The 22,011-nt window shown below is 37.6% G+C and overlaps 1 protein-coding gene and 1 long non-coding RNA gene across 2 annotated transcripts in view; both read right to left on the reverse strand.

Annotated features, from left to right (window-relative positions):
- Positions 1–22,011, reverse strand: part of LOC146456959 (uncharacterized) — a 124,133-nt gene that overhangs the window by 31,786 nt on the left and 70,336 nt on the right. The window lies entirely within an intron of this gene.
- Positions 755–22,011, reverse strand: part of LOC146456960 (scavenger receptor cysteine-rich domain-containing protein DMBT1-like) — a gene marked incomplete at its 3' end in the record, with an annotated part of 596,400 nt that continues 575,143 nt past the window's right edge. The window contains exons 23-24 of the mRNA XM_085092482.1: positions 18,355–18,426; positions 755–826 (exon numbers count right to left, since the gene is read on the reverse strand). Of these exons, the coding sequence (XP_084948608.1) occupies positions 755–826; positions 18,355–18,426 (144 nt within the window). The remainder of the gene's footprint in view (positions 827–18,354; positions 18,427–22,011) is intronic.

Genomic DNA, 22,011 nt, shown 5'->3' on the forward strand with positions numbered 1-22,011 from the left:
CGCATAAAGGTAAAACAGAGTTGAGAAAAAATTACCCATAGAATGTGTGAAGCATAAGATAATCTTTTTGGTAGCGAACTATAGTATTAATCGGTATTGACCCAAAACACTATTTTAAGTCCACAAATCGTGGGATTTCCCGGGAATGCTCATTTTTCTGTCGTCAATTATTTTTCTTAAAAAAAATAAACATAAAAAGGATAATAGCTAAGCTAAAATACCGAGGTAAATTAAAAAGATAGATTAGGAGAAAATAACAATTTAGTTAACTAAAATTACCTTCAATAAACACATCATGTTTTTAGCGTGTGTGCGCCAAAGGCGCGCGATAATGACGCATGAATTAATTAACTTTAACGATGCGCAATGCATCCCGTGGAAGCACCTTAATTTCATGGTGTGGTATCAAGCATTTAGCTATAATATTAGGCGTGGCATGTGCGGTTCCGGTCCAGGTGTTCACACCATGTTCAATTCAATCCATTCGCGTCGATAACTTATCATGCCATCTTCCTCTCTTATTATACACTCACCATTCTTTTATATACCGATTTCAGGTCATGCAAAGTGACCCAAAACGTTTGGCACAAAAATGCATTGAGTTTTAAATGGCCCACAAAAAAATGGGACCGGAGTGGAGGGTAAGAGTGCTAGATTCTACGCAGCTTACCTAGTTAAATGACTGTTATGGAATAGAAAAATAAAAAGAAGAAGAAGAAGCAACAAAAGAAATAAAAAAGGCTTTCACACTTACAAATGCCACATCTGTGATTGGTGTGAAAAGATATCTTGCGGTAGATGTTGAATTCGATTGTTGCTGAGGTCCCTACAAACGAAATGAAAGGTTATTTTATGGGAGAGAGAAAATCAGAAGGGTAAGGCAGGTCATGAATTGTAAGGACAATATATTACTAGCTAGCCTCGTGCGTGCATTTTTTTTTTGAAAGAAATTTAACTACTCTCTCTCGGTATAAGTCGACGCAGCTGACAATAATTTTAACTTAACATTTTCGTTGTGAGTTGTAAAATGTTGTTTTCATTAACTATGTCTGGACTTTGGGATACTGATTTCCCTTTTACTTATTCCTCTTTAACGCCTCTAAAGACCGTTGCTGACTGCATGGAAACATTTAAAAATGGCATGAAGTTACCCCGGGAGCGAGGAATACCGGCTGAAGTAGTGCCAACCTTGGTTTATCCGACTTGATAATAGGGTTGCGAATGATATCTGGTGCTGGTGCGTATACATTGTTCCTTTTGTTGTTGTTGTTGTTAGTTTGTTTGTTTTGTTTTTGTTTTTTCTTTTGTTTTTATTTTTCAATCAACTTGCCATTACACCAGCCAGAGTTCAAAGGCAGAAAAACCACCCTCCTCCCAACCATTAACTTATAAATGGGCAGTTTAAATCTCGCTCGTCACTTACGTTCTACAAATAAGAAGGAGATAATAAGTTGGGAAAATGGCATTATGAGATATAATAGGGTCAGGTGGAAACGTATGTGCCTGAAAATGTTGTTTAAAGTGTGAAAAAGGCATTAGCACTTCAGAAAACCCAACAGAAGCTCGAAAATTTCCAAAATATTAGGTATTTTAATGACAGAAATTAAATTATTAAACAAGAAGCTGTTCTCAGCTTATGCTCGGGCCATATTTGGTGCCAGAGTATCGCCTGATTCACGAAAAAACGGACTTTTCCTGGGACAAGTACCCGCTTATAATAAGCGCTTGATGGCATCCATTGTACCTACATTTGAATAGTGTCGGTAAATTGTCATCATACACGTAATGTGAATACGGAAGACGAATGTATTCGCACGGAAAGTTGGTGCTAAAAAAATCATTTATTAATCAATTGTCGCATTAATAACAATGTTGATTTTTTAGGAAGCCCACAATATATCCCATGTGTCGCCCATGTTTTCTTTATACTAGCTTGCTTTTCCTCTCCTCGTTTGCTTGGAGCATCAGCGGGATAAACTAAAAAACATCAACCCCATAAAATCACCCAACACCGCACAACATAAGTGAAGTTTTCTTGTCCAGCTCATTATAACACAGGTTTGTATCAGAAACATTCTGAACTTATGGAGTATTTCCCCCGTGGCTAAAATCAAACGAAGATCAGCGGTCGCTACAAAAGTGTGAGTTCAAATAGCGTGCGACCTTTAACAGTTGGTATTGAAAGCCTGTTGTTAAAAACAAAGCCGAACCAATCAACGTTCAGGAGATTCAGCATTTTTCTTAGAAGTTCTTCCAGGCTTTTTAGCAAGCATCAGTGAGTTCTAGAAGGTTGGATGTTCCTCGACTTTAGGCTATAAAGATTAGAATTTTCAGTCAACAATCAGACGCTACCTGGCACTACAGGTTTTACCCTCCCTTTCCAATACCGATGTAATTTCCCTTGTATATATACGAAAATCGAAATACGATTTAATATTTGAATTTTTAGTCTTGATACTGCATGTAATAGATTTGACCCTTTACCAATTTCGAGTATCTTATTTTTTTCTTCAATTGTATGTTTTTTGTTTTTTTGTTTTTTTCTTTTTCTTTTTTCTTTAGTGTTACTTATTTATAACGTTTCCTTATACTTCCTTTCATTATATAAAAATTTTAACTTAAAACGATTTTTTGGGGTAACAATAACTATAATTTCTTCTCCCAATTAGATGTGCTCTTTTCCCCCAAAACAAATTAACAAAAAAAAGTTAACGCAGCTCATTTTACGCAAGATACGTCAGCCACTTCTAGTTGAAACAGAAGTAGAATTGATTTTGGCAAGAATGCGTGTTTTCAAAAGGCGACGAATTTATTGGAAATGACTATCTGTCCAGCTTATCATCAAGGTTAAAAAAAGAATTCTCTCACCATCCCAGAAGTCAGTTTCGGGTCACTGTGTAGCAGCTGTGGAAAGGAATATATATTTATTCCAATCCAGAAGTTTACTATCCTTTTTCTTCTGTTTATATCTTTCTGAAGGATTTTTTTTAGCGAAGCTGAAATGATCTATTTTAATCAAAGACCGGAATTTTGGCTAATATAAAGTAAGCGCAATCCGTAACGATCGTGTCTATAAGTACACACGAGTGACCACGAGTGACCACGAATGACCACGAATAACCACAAGTGACCACGAGTGATCACGGATGACCACGAGTTAGAATACCAAGGAAATATTATACTTACGTCATAATGACGTCATTTTTATCAAACAGCCACTATTTATCCGCAAATGGACCTTTTTCGGACACCTAAATAGGTAAATTTGATACTTAAGACATTTCCAAGGGACAGGGGAGAGAGTGGATGATAAGAATGGGGGGGTGGGGGGACTAAGTTTACCGCATTTCATTTCCTTTTATTCCAACCCCCCTCCCCTTTTGTTGACTTTGTCTCTTCCATGTCTTCGCGCTTTTTCGACTGTAAAATATTATTTCCGCCTTTTCTATACTTCCCCAAACCTCTTCATCCCGATTTGATTATGCCAAAAAAAAAATTTTAGATAAATAATAATTGAGTGCAAAATATGTATTAAAGGAACTTTCTCATAATAAACTAAGCCTAGTTTCACGCTTCTACCATGACAAGGCTTTTGTTAGTGAACCACCGGTGGTGACGAAGAAATATGCGTCGAGTATAACTAGAATGTGTTGAGGCGTGCACCAAATTTAAATTTAGCAAACTTAAATCGCCGCATGGGAATTTTTTACCGGGGTTATTATACCGCGACTAAGAAGACTGTAAGTTTTTATATCACCAGCCTAGTACCCAGATGTTCCCTTCAGTTTACGCTCTTATGGCAGAAATATTTATTTTATACCTAATTTTCGAGAAGACTTGGTCCTAAGAAATCGAGAGACTAACATTTGCCAGGCTTTATTTTCGCGTTTAAAATATGCAAATGCAACAGATGTTGCATTTTTAAAACTATAGTTATTTTTGATGCGATTTTCCATTTTTCACTAGTAGTCATTACCAAGAGAGGATGAAGGTAAGAGAGGTAATCCCCTATATAGGCCCTTTTCCCATCGTAATCCCCCTGAAGTTATTTTTAGAAGGTATCGATTTTCTCGCGGATAATGTTACCTCGCGCGTTACGTGTCTTTCACCGTTTTTAATTTTACAACGGCTACATGTAATCACAATCATACACTTCCATAAAAAAAATTGTTTCTCGCGTTACTTCCAACGAATCTCTAAGAAATACATGTGATTTGAAAGCTAATAGAATGTAGATTTGAATGTCCGAAGAGATTTTAAACTCACTGCGACAAAAAAAAAAAAAAAAAAAAAAAAATTTCGTGCCGCGGTTGGGATATTCGTCTGTTCAATCGCGGCTTCAATTCAAATATAATGTAACACTCTTGCATAATAAAGCTAAGATTTGTTTCTCGCCTTTCCTTTAAAGAATCTCTTGGCTACTTGCGTGATTAGAAAGCTAATAGAATGTAGATTTCAATGACCAAAGGGATTTGAACTCAGTGGGATAAAAATATTAAAATTCGTGCCGAGGTTGTGATGTTAATATACTCGTCTTTTTGACAGCTAAATGTAACACTCGTGCATGAAAAAAGATTTATTTCTCGTGTTTCTTACAACGAATATCTTAACTACAAACGTAATTTAAAAGTAAATAGAACGTAGATTTCAATGACTGAAGGAATTTTGTACTCACTGCGATAAAAATATCAAAATTCTTGCCGGAGGTTGTAATGTTTATACTCGTCTGTTCAATCGAGGCTTTCAATGTTTCGACAGCTATTAAAATGTAACACGCTTGCATGAAAAAAGATTTGTTTCTCGCGTTTCTTCCAACGAATCTCTTAGCTACATGCGTAATTAGAAAGCTAATGGAATGCAGATTTCAATGACCAAAGGGATTTTGAACTCACTGCGATAAAAATATCAAAATTCTTGCCGGAGGTTGTGATGTTTATACTCGTCTGTTCAATCGCGGGTTTCAATGTTTCGACAGCTAAATGTATAATAATACTCTTGCATGAAAAAAGATTTGTTCTTTCGTTTCTTCCAAACGAATCTCTTATGCACCAGTCAATTGAAACCCCCACCCCCCCGGACCCGGGACAGATAGGGGGATAATAGGGGAATATAAGCACTTTTGATCAAAGATCTGTCCCCTGGGGGTGGCAGATAAGATGTGTTTTGCTTCTTTATATGTCCCCACCTCGGGGAATCAGGGAGATTTGACTGTGGTTGACTGGTACTGAAGTTCGTCACGAAGTCAATCGATTGCACGTCGTCATTTTTGCGCCATCCGTATTGGCTTATATTGGCAAAATGCTTCGCAAAATTTGGTTTAAAGACAATTCAAAAGTAAGAAGAAAATTCATTCCAGTTCTATGGAAAACTCTGCCTACAAACCCATGGTACAGCTATGGGTACAAAAATGGCAGTCGCCTTGGCCATTATATTATAGGTAAGGTTGAAACAGAGATTTTAAAACCACTCATTTGGAAATGATATATAGACGATATATTTTCGCTCTGGACTTTAAGGAGAGGAGATAATGCAGTTCATTGAGCAAGCAAACAAACACCACCCCACAATTAAATTTACGGCTAAAATTTTAGAAACGGAAACATTTCTGGATTAACAAGCATTTATAGGCGAAAGATTCAGAAGCAATTCAGTTCTTGGTGTGCGTACGCAGTTCAAACCTACTGAAACATTTCAATATACACACTTCTCTCCGTGCCACCTACCAGGGGTAAAAAAAAAGGCTTCATCAAAGGCGAAGCACTGAGACTTCTCAGAACAAACTCTTCTAAAAATTAATATTTGAAAAGCAACTTCATTAAAATCCTAAATCACACCTACAGGAAAGAGGTTATCCCGAGAACCTTGTTCAAAGGACCCTCTCAGAAGTGCAATTTGGAAACAGGAAACTAGCACTCCTTCAAAAATCAAAGGAGAACAAACGAATCTTGCCTTTCGTTACACAACACCACCCAGCAGTCATGAAAGACTGGCATTTAATAGAGCAACATCCATTGCTCAAAAAAATCTACAAAGACCTGCCCCTCATATGTTACACTGAGGGGGCGGTCAATCAAAGATATGCCAGTGAGAGCCAAATTATGCGCTAGGGAGCCGTGCAGGCCTGTTACTCTTGTACTCAATATGATTGCTTGTGATAATCCTGGCTCCCCTATAGAGTGGTTCTATTTCGAATGCGTAGGACTTGTGGATGCACCAAGTCAAAAGCGGCTTTACACTGAATGTGCTGTTTAACATTTTCAAAGCAATCGCTGTTCAGAAATGCTCTGTTGCAATGTGAAATTCACATTCTTGCAAAATTCAATAATCTGCAGCAAGTTTTGTTAAGATGTATTACAAGAAAACTATTGCCTTATTAAAGTATATTTTGCTCCTAATCAATACAGTGTGTTTTTTGTGTGTGTTTTGTTTTGTTTTGTTTGGTTTGGTTTTTTTTTTAATCCAGGGGTAGGGGAATTTGATCTCAAGATTTTCCCCAGGGGCTGGAGGTTTTGGTATGATTTGATCAGGGCCTTTGTCAAATCCCCCTATCTGTCCCGAGCCGGGGGGGTGGGGGTTTCAATTGACTAGTGCATTAACTACATACGTGATTAGAAAGTAAATAAAACGTAGATTTCAATGACTGTAGGGATTTTGTACTCACTGCGATAAAAATATCGAAATTCGTGCCTAGGTTGAGATGTTTGCATTTGTCTGTTCAGTCACGGCTTTCAATTTTCGCCAGCTAATTGTATGTAATATTCTTGCATAATTTCCGCACAGCTGGGCTCTAACACAAACCATGCCGGAGCGATTCTTTTCCAATATGCGTTGTCCAAATACAACCACTTTAAACTCGCATTCGTCCACAAAACATATGCAGGCACCGCTTTCTGTATGCATGTTCCCCTACTTTGTTTTTAGATCAATTCGTGAAAGACGCGAAGCATTGCGTGGGAATCGGCTCAGCTGTCAACGTGGGTAAAATTCAGGATATATGATTGGCTATCACCTAACCCTCTTGAGACACTGGATCTCGCGGGAGATCTAAAAATAACTTCAGAGGGATTACGATGGGAATAGGGCCTATATGAGGGATTACCTCTCTCACCTTCATCCTCTCTTGTCATTACAGAGGAACAAATCTAAGCAAATGACTGAACCTAAATTTCAATGAAATATTAAGAGGTTTTAAGAAGAGATAAAGGAAAGAAAATGATTTTTGGAACACCAATAGACAGCTGGAACCGACGTAAGAGCACCCCAGGTTGCTAGTGGACTAACTTGGTGCCCGTCTATCAATTATTAGCTACAAAAATTAATTTTAAAACTCCACTAAATCTTCAATATTTCTTATTTCTCTTAATTTTACCAATCCTTCTAAAAAAATTATCTGCTCCAAAATATACCCCAAAATTTCACAAAACATCCCACAACATAAATTCACGGGATGAGCAGAGAACTTTTAGCTAGATTGCTTGAGACGTGAACGAGATATTTCCATTAAAGCCATGTCAAGTGCAGAAAAACGCCGTTTAGATTAAGTCCTCCCTTAATTACATTTTGCAGTCCCAAAATCATCCACAGTCAAAGTCAACGAAAAAGTGGGGAGGGGTGGGATAAAAGGTAACGGGAGGAAGTAGATTTAGACCACCCCACCCCACATATCCCACCCCTCCCCCCATCCGCTCTCCTCTCGTCTATCTGAAACGTCTTCAGTATGAAATCAACCTATTTTGGTGTCCAAAAAATAAAATGGTAAATTTGAGGTTAAGTAGTGACCGTGTGATAAAAATAACGTCGTTATGACGTCAGTATAATATTTTCATGTTATTCTCACTCGTGGTCACTCGTGGTCACTCGTAGTCACTCGTGGTCACTCGTGGTCATTCGTGGTCATTCGTGGTCACTCGTGTGTACTTTTAGACGCAATCATCCATAACGCGTGGGAGTCATGATGTAAAGGTTGTTATGATAATTGGAGTGGACAACAGAATGAAGATGACCTTCACCAACATTAATTATTTATCTCCGTCGCTCAAATAAATGATTTTCTTTTATATTATACACTAAATTCGATTTTGAGACGGTAATACGTCATTGTATTGACGGCTAGTTGGAAGAAAATATATTACGTATTGGGTGGAGTCGCGAGTGCGACAGAACCCAATACGGAATATATTTTCTTCTAACGCCGTCAATATAAAGTGATATTGCCGTCTCAAAATCGAATTTAGTTTTTTATAGCGATACTAACATTTTGTTGGAGAGAGTAAACGGATAAAGTATAAATCGTGTGCTGATTGAAAGAGAAATTCTTACATCAGTTAAACTGTAGCCATGGTAATATCCGTGCGCGAAATTTTTTCTCGGAGCGGGTTATTTGATTTTTTTGCTTTAATTTTTACGTCAAAACAAAGAAAATGCAAAACTTTACAGTCCCTAAAGCACCTACCATTGATGAAATAGACAAGCTAGTAGGTTTGAACATTTTACCAGCAAATTTTATTGAAAATTTGTTACCGACGAGATATAAACAACAACATGAAAACAGTGATGAATAAACCTCACAACCAGAAGCAAGAATAAAAAGAGCATACGTACTAGTACTAAAAAACGAAAACAGAGCATTGTTATCCTAGCTTAGATGCCGTGGAGATTTAGAAATTAGAAAGAGACCAAGCGGCGAGTAATACTGTAAAAAATACCGAGTCTGCCATTCGGCGCTACGACAAGAATATCAAATTGACAGACCTGAGCCATGAAAGAGAACGCAGTAGAGCTCTTGGAGCAATTTCAAGTTTTAGAGATAAGAGACATCACAAAAGAAACAGATTCTCTTGCTTTGAAAATGCCATAATTTATTGGAATTTAAGCTCATTACCGTGGCCGCTTTCACACTCAAAAAAGTCTTTTAAGTAAATTTCTCTTCATCGGCTAATTTTCGCGCACTCTCAAGAAAAAAGTTGTATCCGCTGTATCATGGTACATGTACACCACAAAAAAATATTATAAGTGGTCCTTGAACAGTGTCAGAAGCTTTGTAAACTCAGACGAAAAGAAATAAATGTCAACACCATCCAACCTCAATTGTTCATTCACAGAAGCAAAATTTTGATCTATGCACGCCGAACCCATTTAGTGCCGTGCTGTCATGCTTACATGACAGTTTTTTAACCAATCAGAAAGCGTCATTTTGACGCGACAATATAGCAAAATAACGTCGTCTCAGCGCAATGAGAAGATCCCTCAGGATCGCGATAAATCGTCATATATTCTCGTATCACCAAAATGAAGAGAATACAAAACTCATTGGATACAGTTCCTGCTTAGTACTACATCTTTTAACTGGTTATTTCCCGAAGCCAACTGGGACGTTTTGTTTTGATAGTTTTAATAACTTCATAGATTGGCATAAAATATATTCCTTTCTCAATGCGGCTTCTTTCCACAGCTGCTTCAAAGTGACCCGAAACAACCTCCGGGATGGTGCAAAAATTACTTTTATGCTGAGCCTGGCACGATTAACAGGGCAGACAGCCATCTCCAATTAATTCGTTGGCTTTTGAAAAAAACGTATTCTTGAAGACAGCCATTCAATATTTTTCGATCCCAGATTTCTTTCCTATTCTGCTCTAAAACTAGTAATAGTTTTCACTAGAGTTGCCCCCGCTTTTGAAGATCTGTTTAACACCAGTATATGGTTTTTACGGGATATAAATACTGTGCATACGAATTTTAAAAAAGAAACGTTTGAATATTTATTGAAGTTAACATCCATGTAACTGGTTAGCATATTTATCTGTAAATTTGACATTGAAAACTATTACAGTCATACAGTTTTGTTTTGTGAAACAGCAACGTATTGTATGTATAATTACCTGCAATATATTATCCATAAATCAGTTGATATAAATGTATTTCAATTGTAAAGTTAATATTCTGTGTAACAGGAATGTGTTGTACGTTAAAATTTGAGTAATTGTTGGGAAAATCACTATAATAACCATAACAACAACAATAACTAAACTTGCAACAATGTATAAATCTATCAAAATATAATCATCTGCAGTATTTTTATGTATAAATCAGGCAATATAAATCTATTTCAATTGCTGCTCGAAGATGTGAACTCGTGGTTTGAAAGGCTGCTAAAGACACAGGCGCCCCAAGCTCACGTTTAGAGAAAGCGAAAAATTAATTATCTATTTATTCATATATGCGTCACGGTTGTGTGAGTTGGAACGTGACCTTTCATCTAACGCGGTGTTAGGTTACATGATAACCGTTGAGAATTTGAACGCTTTATAAGACGTTGTATGGGGAATAAAATATCGTTCATTTAGAACGCCAAATACTTTAAAATATCCTCATTTTTTACGTAGGATGATTAAAAAAACTCACCTCTTGTGTGTCCGACGGAGTGTGGTGGCATAAAAAGCCCAAAACAGCGAAAATAACGAAAAAGCACAACGAAATGAAAGGTTACGTTCCAACTCACACAACCGTGACGCATATATGAATAAATAGATAATTAAATTTTCGCTTTTCTCTAAACGTGAGCTTGGGACGCCTGTGCTAAAAATGGCGAAAGGTGTGAAGTCGTGGTTGCAAGACCTTGACACGCTGTAACAAGATGGCAAAACGCTATGGTTGAAATGCGATGCTATTCAGTGCTGTTGAATGCTTTTGAATTCAAATAAATCACTGAACTGCAAAATATTCGCCCTGAAACGGTGCTCGAAGATTTGAAGTCGTGGCTGCTAAAGATGCAGAAGATGGCGAAACGTGACTTCATGATTGCAAGTCTGACCTTGACACGCTGCTAGAAGATGGCAAAACGCGAACTCGTGGTTAAAATGCTGCTAAGTGATGGCGAAATGCGAACTCGTGGTTGAAAGACCTTGAAACACTGCCAGAAAGAACTCGAAATGCTGCTAGAGGACGACGAAAACGCAAACTCTTGCTCGCAAGACCGTCAAACGCTGCTCGAAGACCTCGCTCGTCGTTGCAGAATGACAGCTACCCGACAGCACCTTGCGCGCTTGCTGAAATATTACCCGAGACGACCGTGCGCGCCTAGTTTGATCAAATCGAGATTTTTTTCGCATACTAACAAATTTACTTACACGCAGGGAGTCCTAGGGTGCCTCCTCGGGTTTTGGCCTCTGGGCCAAAACCCTGCGGGGGCAATAATACAGTTATTCCGGTCAATTAGCCTACGAAGTCATGTGCAACAAATTTGCGTACCATTTCGATGTCGCTGGAAAAAGCAGTGCAAATCAAACTTTACAGCTCCTTTATCTTCTTAAATGACGCAGTCGATCAGTAAAATGGAGAAAAACGTGTGACTTTGTTCCTGTCGTTTTTAGCAGCGACGGCTCAAATCAACAAGCCATTATGACACTGAACAACTGTAACTCGATATTCACTTAGCTGATGTGCGTAACGCGCACGTGATTCTCGCCAGGCATTTCGGTATGGAATCCTGCGCGTACAGGGCGCTTTTAGAAACTGTAAATAGTGAAAAGTACTGTTTGTGGGCCAAGTTACGACTACCCTGGTGATGAAAACCTTGTCAAGCTAAAAGACTGTACAAGAGATGCGAGAGCCCATCTTGTCAGATTTTTTTTATTTATTTTTTTTCCGCGAAAAAAATTCAAGTATTAGTGTCATTCCGTTTTTTAACTTACAGTTATACAGACCCTGGAAACCCAGGAAACGATAACACGCTAAAATGACCTCAAAGACAAAGAAACAACAAACAGTACACCGTATAAACAAGATATGTCATTTTTGTTGAGAAATTTTCGGAATTTTTACCTCCTAAACCCGATCATAAATATTCCCATACAAACTCTTAAATTTCGCTTTGACCGCTTTTACGCAATATGATCACCACAACTCACAGCTTGAGCCTGGGCTACCTGTGGCCGTTGCTGCTAAAAACGAACACTCAAAACAACACGACAGGAACAAAGTCACACGAACGTTTTTCTCCATTTTACTGATCGACTGCTTCATTTAAGAAGATAAAAAAGCAGTAAAGTTTGATTTGCACTGCTTTTTCCTGCGACATCGAAATGGTATGCAAATTTGTTGCACATGTTTCTTAGGCTAATTGACCGGAATAACTATATTATTTTAGAGCAGAATAGGAAAGAAATCTGGGATCGAAAAATATTGAATGGCTGTCTTCAGTCAGTCTGATTAGTTTTAGGGCCCAATATGTGATGTTTGGAAACATTCACGGGTTCCAGATGTCAAGTGTTTGTGAATCGGTTCTGATCTCATAATTCGTGACGTGATTGCGAGCCGCAAGTATCGCACGCATATTCGATCTTCCTTAAGTGGAAAAGAGTTTGAATCAGAGCTTGAAACTTGGCACAAATAAAGTTCTTTTCTTCGTCTTTCGAGATATGAGATTTAATTTAGAGAAAATCACATACTAGAAACACTTTTATTTCAATGAAAATAGGCATTAGTTTCAAGGTCATTTTGAGTAGCGTAGACAAATCTGCATGCTTTAGAAAGCAGCCAGCGAGTTTGGAATGTTTGTTGTATTAATTTTGTTGTGAGATGGTTGGTCTAGGTTTGTGTAAAGTTTTAAGTTCATCGGGTTATTTTATTATTTACAAGAATAAAATCTGCTAGGAACAGTTTGATTCTATTAAAACCTGAGTGATTTTACAGTTACAGGCTTCGTCCCTCGATCTAAATTTTCGCGGTTTTCATCGGCCCGTGACCGCACCTAGGCTGCATTTCAAACTCTTGCAATTTTCTTACAAAATAAAATACCTTAGAACTTTAAAATATGATTTTCGAAAAGAGTTAATCCAAGGGTATCTTCAGGCAAAATATAAGAAATTTGACCAAGGGGTCGCTGAAATGCAGTTCTCGATTCTTACAGGCAGCCGCTCTTTATATCTAATTCGTTAGAAATGTCAGTTTTGTCTCATTGTTTCCGAGAGATTGTTTCCTTCCAGTCTCCTTTGAAGAGATAATATATCGGTTTCTAAGCTTGACTCCTTTGATTTCATTTTGGTTTTCTTTTTCTTTGCGTAGTGAAGGGAGCTTGATCGAATTTTCATTTCCATAGTGTCCCAAAGGAGAACCGCTTCAACCTGTGTCAGTTTTGTAATCATTCGCCACATCATTGATTTTTTCCTTGATTAAGTCAACATACTCGCTATCTAACAAGAAGGAGGTATTCAGTTTCCAGAAACCTGGTCCCCTGGGATTTGTATTATTTGCGAGATATAATGTTATAAGAAAATGGTCAGTTTTATAGCCAGGTAAAATGTCCGCTTTTGTAATCGTTGTGCTTAAACTGGAACTGGTCAAAAAGAAGTCTAGACAGCAGTGCACATCAGGTTTCCTCCTTCTCCAGGTGAATCTTTTGACATCTGGATTATGGACACCCCAGATATCTACTAGCTCTAACAGGCTAGCAATGTACCGAACTTCTTTTAACGAGTTTTTATAAGTGGTCGGGTTTCCCCCAGATTTGTCTTTTTCAACCTCCAGAACCAAGTTATAATCACCTCTGAGGACTATGTCTACGCAGTCGAAAGAGAGAAGCTGATTGAGCACACTTTTAAATAAGGTCTCACACTTTTCCATGGTATTCGACAGCCCTCACACATTTAAGGAACAGATCACTAAATCTTCGGCGTAAGTGTTGATTGTAACGAGGTGTGGATGAAGACTATAAGTTGGATTTTCAAAGCGGTAAAGATATGCGTGACGGCTAACACCTTGCATAACGAAGCGTTATTTTTTGATGTAACGAGAAAAATGCATTTGAAGAAGCCAAAATAAAATACATGCGTAAAAAGAACACGAAAATACACATAAAAAAATTACGTAAAATTCATCCTGGGCTGGGAAGTACACAAAATGCAGTAAACAGGACCGGGAAAACAGACTTACATTAACATACACGTAAACCAACAAAAACGCGTTCGCCATTAGACTAATCTCTTTAGATGATAAAGCCATGTATCTCGATCACTTCAGAATCAACAGCGCAAGGCCCAATAAAAACTCAATTTTGCAATGCGCGCCGTTCCTATCAGGCGGTCTGGCTTTGGCTAAAACACGCGTCACCGCCAGCAACAACAAATATTACATCGATAATATGGCGTATGTATTATTGGAAAAAGAAAAAGAAATAAACATATATTAACGGGGAGGAAATATATCCATTTCTCCTAGAAATTGTATCAGTTGTAATATTTATGTATCTATATTTCCGAGATGATCGTGATTACATCTAAATGTCTGGTGTTTTTCCTACTGGCCAAAGCTTACCTCGAATATATAATTTGTCTGGTTGTGCCTTACTAAAGGTAGCAGGAATTCTATTTTCCCTGGCTTTTCTAAATGTGTCCATTTGATTCTTTCTTCTTTGTACAATTTCATGTGGAAGGTCCTGATACATCGTATAAGCTATCCCCCGGAGCCGTCTTCGTAAAGACAGGATTTTCTCGCAGTCTTTAAATCTAAGGAATCTCGCGAGAATGGGTACTGAAGTGAACAATGGAGTCTTGAAACGTTGATAAGTAAACAATGCGTCACAAAACGTAAAGAAGCCAGTTCACATACTACAAGAGGAAGAAAGGAACTTTTTCCCAAGTTAATTCTTTGTCTTGGAGAGAATTTTTAACTACTGATTTTATTCTTACATACAAGAAATGTAACGCTTTAAATTGAGCGTAGAATGGACATTGAATAATTTAATTATATACCTTGAAATGACTACTGTCAGTCACGCAAAACAAACACTGCCATAGCACATCGTGGAAAAGAAAAATAGCTCCAGAGGTTTTATTTAAAATACCAGTAAAAGGATAGATCTTCTCTAAAGTATGGCTAAACGTCCAGTAATATTTACTAGTGATTATTATTGTATTTCTGAAAGAGTTCGCGTCAGAAATGTGTCTATCGGCCTGATGGCTTTATGTTTAGTTTCCATTGAAATCCGTGAGTTTTAGGGATATCGCAGAGCACTTTACGGGACGCAGCGTAAAAATCCCACAAATTTTATTCCACACATTAGTAGAATGGTGTTTTTTGAGTTAAAATAGACTTGACCCAATGACAGGTCCCACTTTTGTGAAAATAGGTTTTCACTACAGGTGTGTCACGTTCAATGCATTCTGAAGTTTAAGAGGGGGTATATTGAAAAAATTGTAACTCAGCCAAAAATTTACAGAAAACATAATTAAACCTTTGAATTGTTATTGACAAATGAAACTTCAGTCTGTAAAATATTTAAGGTGTTTGAGCGAGGAATGACGTTCTAACAGCACCGGCAATGTATAGATAAATTGTAAAGTCCCCGAAGGTAAATTGGGTAGTTTTGAGGTCACCTTGTAAACCGTCACGCCTACAACGAAAAAAAAATCGCATTGAGCTCAGTAAATATGATATTTGTTTCTGGGCTATAATGATTGATGTTCATAAAAAAAAGTCAGCGAAATCGGTGAACAGTCGAAATTTGCCTTACCCGTTCTAACGCAGACAGCCTCTTAGTTACTCTCGAAATACACCGTACAACCGAAAATCTTTAGAAGCGACGACAATTGGTGTTCCTGCGCTCTCCCTTTTTAAATAGACAGATTCATCACAATAGGTTGTTCAATAGGAAAGTGGTGCCAGGGTATCGCCTGATTCCACGGAAAACGCACTTTTCAGGGACAAACATCCGCATATAAGCTCATATAATAAGCACTTGATGGCATCAATTTTACTTATATTGGAATAGTATCGGTTATCTGTCATCTGTACGTAATATGAATACCAAAGACGAATGTATTCGCACGGAAATGGGAAGTTGGTGCTAAATAAATTCATTAATGAATCAATTGTTGTTTTGATAGTAATGTTGATTTTTTTAGGAAGCCCACAATGTATCCCATGTGTCGCCCATGTTTTCTTCTTACTCGCTTGCTTCACCTCTCCTCTTTTGTTTGGAGCATCAGCGGAATAAACTAAAAAAAAACATCAACCCCATAAAATGACACAACACCACACGATGTTAGTGAAGTTTATTTGTCTAGCTCATTATATCACAAGTTTGCACTAGAAAAATTTCAGAGAATTTTTGGATAATTTCCCCCGTGGCTTAAAATCAAACAAAGATCAGCGGTCGTTACAAAAGTGTGAGTTCAAATAGCGTGCGACCTTTAACAGTTGGTATTGACAGCCTGTTGTTAAAACAAAGCCGAACCAATCAACGTTCAGAAGACTCAGCATTTTTCTTAGACGTTCTTCCAGGCTTTTTAGCAAGCATCACTGAGTTCTAGAGGGTTGGACCTTTCTCGCCTTTAGGCTATAAAGATTAGGAAACAATCAGCCGCTCCCAAGCACTACAGGCTTTACTTTCCCTTTCCAATACCAATGTCTTTTCCCTTTATATATGAGAAGTCGAAATACGATTTAATATTTGAATTTTCAGTCTTGATACTGCATATAATAGATTTGACCCTTTACCAATTTCCGGTATCAGAAGTATCTCTTTCCTTTTGTTTTTAATTCTTGATTTTTTTTTTTCTTTCTTTTCTTTTACTTTTTCTATTTTCTTTAGTGTTATATATTTATAATGTTTCCTTTCACTTCCTTTCATTATATAAAAAAATTTCAACTTTAAACAATTTTTCCGGGTAACAATAACTACAGTTGCCTCTCGCAAATAGATGTGCTCTTTTTTCGCAAAACATTTTAACAACAACAACAACAAAAGTTAACCACTTCCGTTTGATGGTTGTGACTAGCCGTCAGGTTTCCATTAGTTATTATACTTGTCAATCAAAACAGTGTTTCTCAAACATTGAATATATACAATGCCTCTATTAGATATTATAATGTTACGCGGTTTCTTTTCCAAGTGAGTTGAATAATGTGTTAGTTTCTCAGGAAACAACAGATGTTTATTTGCTATAATGAAATGGAATGCAGGATAGTGTCATATTTTGTTTTATTATTATGAGTCAACTATAGAATGCGATTAAGAAAACTTTATCTTATATCAAGAAATACAAACAAAAGTAAACCTAGCAAGGCTGTGTCGACGAAAATGGAGCAATGCAAAAGAGACCTTCAAAAAATGAGGACTTTTTCAGGAGTTGTGAGAATCGTGAGTACATATCGAGGTGTTGAGATAATCTTTAGCTTCTATATTTTATTTTCATTCTATTTTTCGGTGCTAGACCTTTTGCTGAAGCTCTTGTCCAGCGATCTATTTTACTGCTTAGGTGATTACCATGAAATGAAAGTAATATTTGATTCCAGTATTTGCATTTAAAAATGACTCCGTTTGATCATTTCTTTCAACGTTGTGTGGTAACAGAAATAACTTCGATGAAGCATAGTCGAGTAAAATGTTATGGTATAAAGCATGAGCATCAATTAAAGATAGCATTAAGCACATTATTAATCAGTATTGACCTAACACATTTCTTGCAAGCGTGTTCTCAGTATCATTATTTGAAGCCCTTAAATGGTGGGCAAGATAGTATTTCAGGGAATGACTCATTTTTTTGTCGTCATTTTTTTTAATTAAAACATAAATGGAATAACAGCTAAGTAAAAATACCAAGGTAATAAAAATTGGTCATGGTGCTCGTTTAGGAAAAAACAATTTATTTATTGGCTAGGCCTAGCTTCAAGGAACACAGCATGTTTTCAGCGTGCGTACGCGTGCCAGACGCGTGTTAATGACGCAAAAATTTAAGCGCAGAAAGACTGCACAATACTATCCAGCGTAATCACCTAAAATTTATGATGTGGCCTCAATAATTTAGCAATAACACTAGGCAACACATGTGCGGTTCTGGTCCCGATGTACACAGCACGTTTAATTTAATCCACTCACGATAATATATCATACCGTCTTGCTATCATTTTCATACACTCTCCACTGGTTTATATACCAATTTCAGGTCACGCAGGATGACCTTACAAAAATTTGGTACCCGTAACAACAATAACCACAATGAGGACTCTAAATTTTATCTCAACAATCAAAGGAGGAGGAGACCAAAGTGTCTGAATTGATCCCGAGACGAGCAATCAAAGCGTTCTATGGCTACGAGAAACAGTTGATACCCTTAAAATTGCAAACAAAAAAGTTACCCACTTCCTCTAATAACCAAATGACATACAACTTGATTGTAACCACGGCAATGCACAGTTCTTAAAGTATCCCCTTCAGTCGACCCTTCCCCCACCCCTCCCCCCTCCCTCGCCCCAGGACATTCATCTGGAATGCTGACAATGCACTGAGTATACGGTACAAGAACGCAATTGTATTGACAAAGAGCCAAATAAAACACTCCTCTGTGTGGTACTTACAGCGATTGAAGGGTAACCAGGGAAGAGAAAATGCCCTCTGGTAAATTCTGCAGCTGGTTATTCTGTAAATATCTGCAATTTAACAAAGTTTGAATGTTAGTTAATAGTCCCTACTGCTCAATCATCTTGCTTAGATTTTTAATCTGTGTCAGGCTCACGCGAAATACTGTTTATTTGAGAACTTCGTAGAAAGAACTTTATGCTTCTAACAACTCTCAACAAGTTACACTTTAACACAATAATGATATTATCTCTTTTCACATGATTATTAATAGAGCTATAAAACATCAATAAGGCATCACTTTATTGACTTCGAGGCCTGGGACCAAGTTTACTGACATGATCCTTCCAGTAAAGAAATTTGGCTGAGCAGGACTAAGTACTGATTTTTGATAAACAAACGTAAAGAGCATGTTATAGCGAACGCGCGTTTATTTAGGGTCAGCAAACACTTTGGTCATTCGACGTCCAATCATCACAGGAAAAGTCTCATTCGTTTTTATACCTGACTTTTGGTCATTAAGATGAATCACGGATGAGATATCTTTTGCAAACCATACATTACTCTGACCATACCTTCACAAAAATCCCGCAAAAACGCGCTTCACAAAAACTAACTTTACACACACAACTTTAAATGATCACGAAAATTCAAAATGTGTCTAAGCGCGCGAGTGCTCTAGTTCGTTTACTGTTTTCCTAATATTCCCCCTTCCCGCACTGGAAGGTAGTCCTATTGTGATTATAAATAACTGATTAGCTATTAATTCCAAGGGGAATCTGTTTGTTAATCGGTCTTACGACAGTCTTCACTCCAAACGCAACTTAAGCTGCACGGGTGTGGCCATCACGTCCAGAATAAACTTAAACAATGCGCCCTAATGGCCAACGTCCTCTTGGAGCATCTGGCTGAATCACTAGAACTACATCTCCAAATGTTAGGTCTCGGAATTTTAAAGTCCACTTTGGTTGGTCGTTAAGGGCAAAAACACATTCTTCGAGCCATCTCCCCCACACTTGTGAAATAATGTCCTGAACCTCTCGCCATATTTGACGCAAATGAAAAGTAGTGGTTTCAACAGACGCAGGGGCAAATTTTCCTCCCATTTGGCCATGCAAGAAATGGTTAGGGGTCAATGGAACATCGTCTCGCAGATCTAAACTCTGATAAGTCAACAGACGGAAATTAAGTAATGACTCCAGCCCTGTAAACATCGTGATCAGCTCTTCATCGGTCACATCTCAGTGTCCTACAACGGCATAAATGGATTTCTTATCTGCTTGCACCATTACTTCGTGGGCTCCTCCAAAATGTGGGGCTGCTGGTGGATTGAATCTCCATGTTTCTCCAAGTTCAACTGTCTTGCTCTGAAACTGTTGTCGGTCTAACTGGCCGACTAGTTCCTTTAATTCGCCCACTTTACCTACGAAATTCGTGCCTCTGTCGCGCTTCACTTCCTTACGAACTCCACGCCGACTGGCGACGGCATCGTTACGACATTCGCACAGCCACATCATAAGCTTGCTGAGAGGCATCAGCAAATATCACGATGTGCTTTGAATTCACAGGCTCTGGAAATTCGCAGACAACGGGGAATCTTCCCCTTTCTCAGACTTTTTAAAGTGCATATAGCACGAACTTTTTTTCTGTTTTTTTGTAGTTCAACATATCTTACACAACAACTCCAGAGTTCAAAAGCGACGAAAATTTCTAAAAATCCGGGGGTTTTTGTCCAAAATCCCGCTGGTTTACACTGATATTTGTCCCGGGGACTGGGATCTAGTTAACCTCAATCGAAGTTGCTTATCACGTCACAACGTTGACATTTACAGCAAAGATCTCTCTGTTAACGCGAATATCTCGCTTAAGAATGTTGTCATGCTTTCTTTTGCTCTAGGTGAAAATGTAAACAATGCCGTGACGACACATTTGTAGACGCTCTAGAATTCCGCTGTTGCCACGAAGTAACTAGATGACATTTTAGCCACTGTTGGCTGTTATACTGCTCGCGATTTCTTTGCCGAGTGAGTCATATATTGTGTGTTTGGTTCTCAGAAAAACAGACGTTTATTTTCAATAAGTGAAAGGAAACGAGAATTGTGCCATAATTATCTTTGTTAGATAGTTATTAATTACAAAGTAACTAAAAACTGCGATTATCTTATATCCAGAAGAGCTAACGAGAAGAAAAAAATAACAAGGCTATGTCAAAGAAAACGGACAAATACATCAAAATCCATTGCAAAAGAAGGAGGCTTTTTTTAGCAGTTGTGAGAATCTCGGTACTTTGCTTCAAATATCGAACCAGATAAGGAAATTCTGGCTCCCTTATCTTTATCTCATTCTTTCTTTGTTGCTAAGCTTTGGGCTGCAGCCTTTGCCCATCGATCTATTTTACCATTAATGCGATTTCATTAAAATAGAAGTACTAATTTATTCCAATATTTGCTCTCAACTATGAATTTATTTGATAAGTTGTTCCCAGATAGTGAAGTGGCAGAAATTATATAGATAAAATAGAGTTTAGGAAAACGTTATTCATAGAATGTATGAAGCATAAGCGGCAATGGAAGATAACGTCCTTGGTAAGGTAGCTTAAAATCAGTCAGTCTTAACTCAAAACGTTTTTTGCGTGCGTGTTTTTGATATTATTATTTTATGTCTGAGAATGGTAGGCGAGCTCGTATTTCTGGCAACGACCTCTTTTTCTTCAAAATACCTCAAGAAATGTCAAAAATGCAACCATTAATCATAAATTTACCTAACCTTTTTTAGGAATACCTGATGGTCTGTGGCATATCTCCACATCACGGATCAACACAGAAAGTAGTAAGGATTTAGAGGAGACGGTGGATTGAAAGTGATATCGAATCCCTTAATTGCGCTTTGAAAGCCAAATGGGTGCAGAAGTACCTTGATGACAACAACCAAACAAAATGGAAACTATTTTTTATTATTTACTAAGAAAAATGGCAGCAAATTACTTCTGACTGGTAACTTAAACCAAGCTGATGTAGCTGGTCTGAATATTCAAGATATTTTCACTAAAGAGGTGATTGAAATTTGGTCAAATCTAAATTAGGAATAAAACCCAACATACATTGTAAATTCACCGATTTAGTACAATTCCCTTAAAAGGATTGATAATTAACCTATCTTTTATCGACATTGGCCCCGTGCGGGAGTTAGTCAGGTCAAAGACATTTTAGATTATACGTCCGATTTTTTAAATGATGAGGACTTTAAATCTCCCTATGAGGTTAAGACACTTTTTTAACGTATTACGGTGCTGTGTCTGCCATGGCAAATTGAAAAAGTCTTTTCAGGATCAGGTTATGAAAAAATCCAAAAACCGACTGACTTGTGGCGAAAAGCTACTATCATCTTCAAACTTTTGCAAAGAAGCCTATGAACTAATCGTTAAAGAAATCACTTCTACACAAACTAAAAGCCAGAGAAAATGGATAACTGACTGCGAAATCTTCGAAAATTCGATAAAATGGAATGAGTCATATATTCTGCCTTTTTATTGCACTAGAGAAACTAAACTTTTAACTTTGCAATTTAAACTTCTTCACAGAAGAATTGCCACTTAAATTTACCTCTATAAAATACGTATCTCTTTAACGGGCGCCTGTACCCTCTGTGAACGAAAC

This window comes from Pavona decussata, unplaced genomic scaffold (assembly GCF_977016875.1).
Source record: "Pavona decussata unplaced genomic scaffold, jaPavDecu1.1 SCAFFOLD_252, whole genome shotgun sequence".
NCBI classification, from domain to species: domain Eukaryota; kingdom Metazoa; phylum Cnidaria; class Anthozoa; order Scleractinia; family Agariciidae; genus Pavona; species Pavona decussata.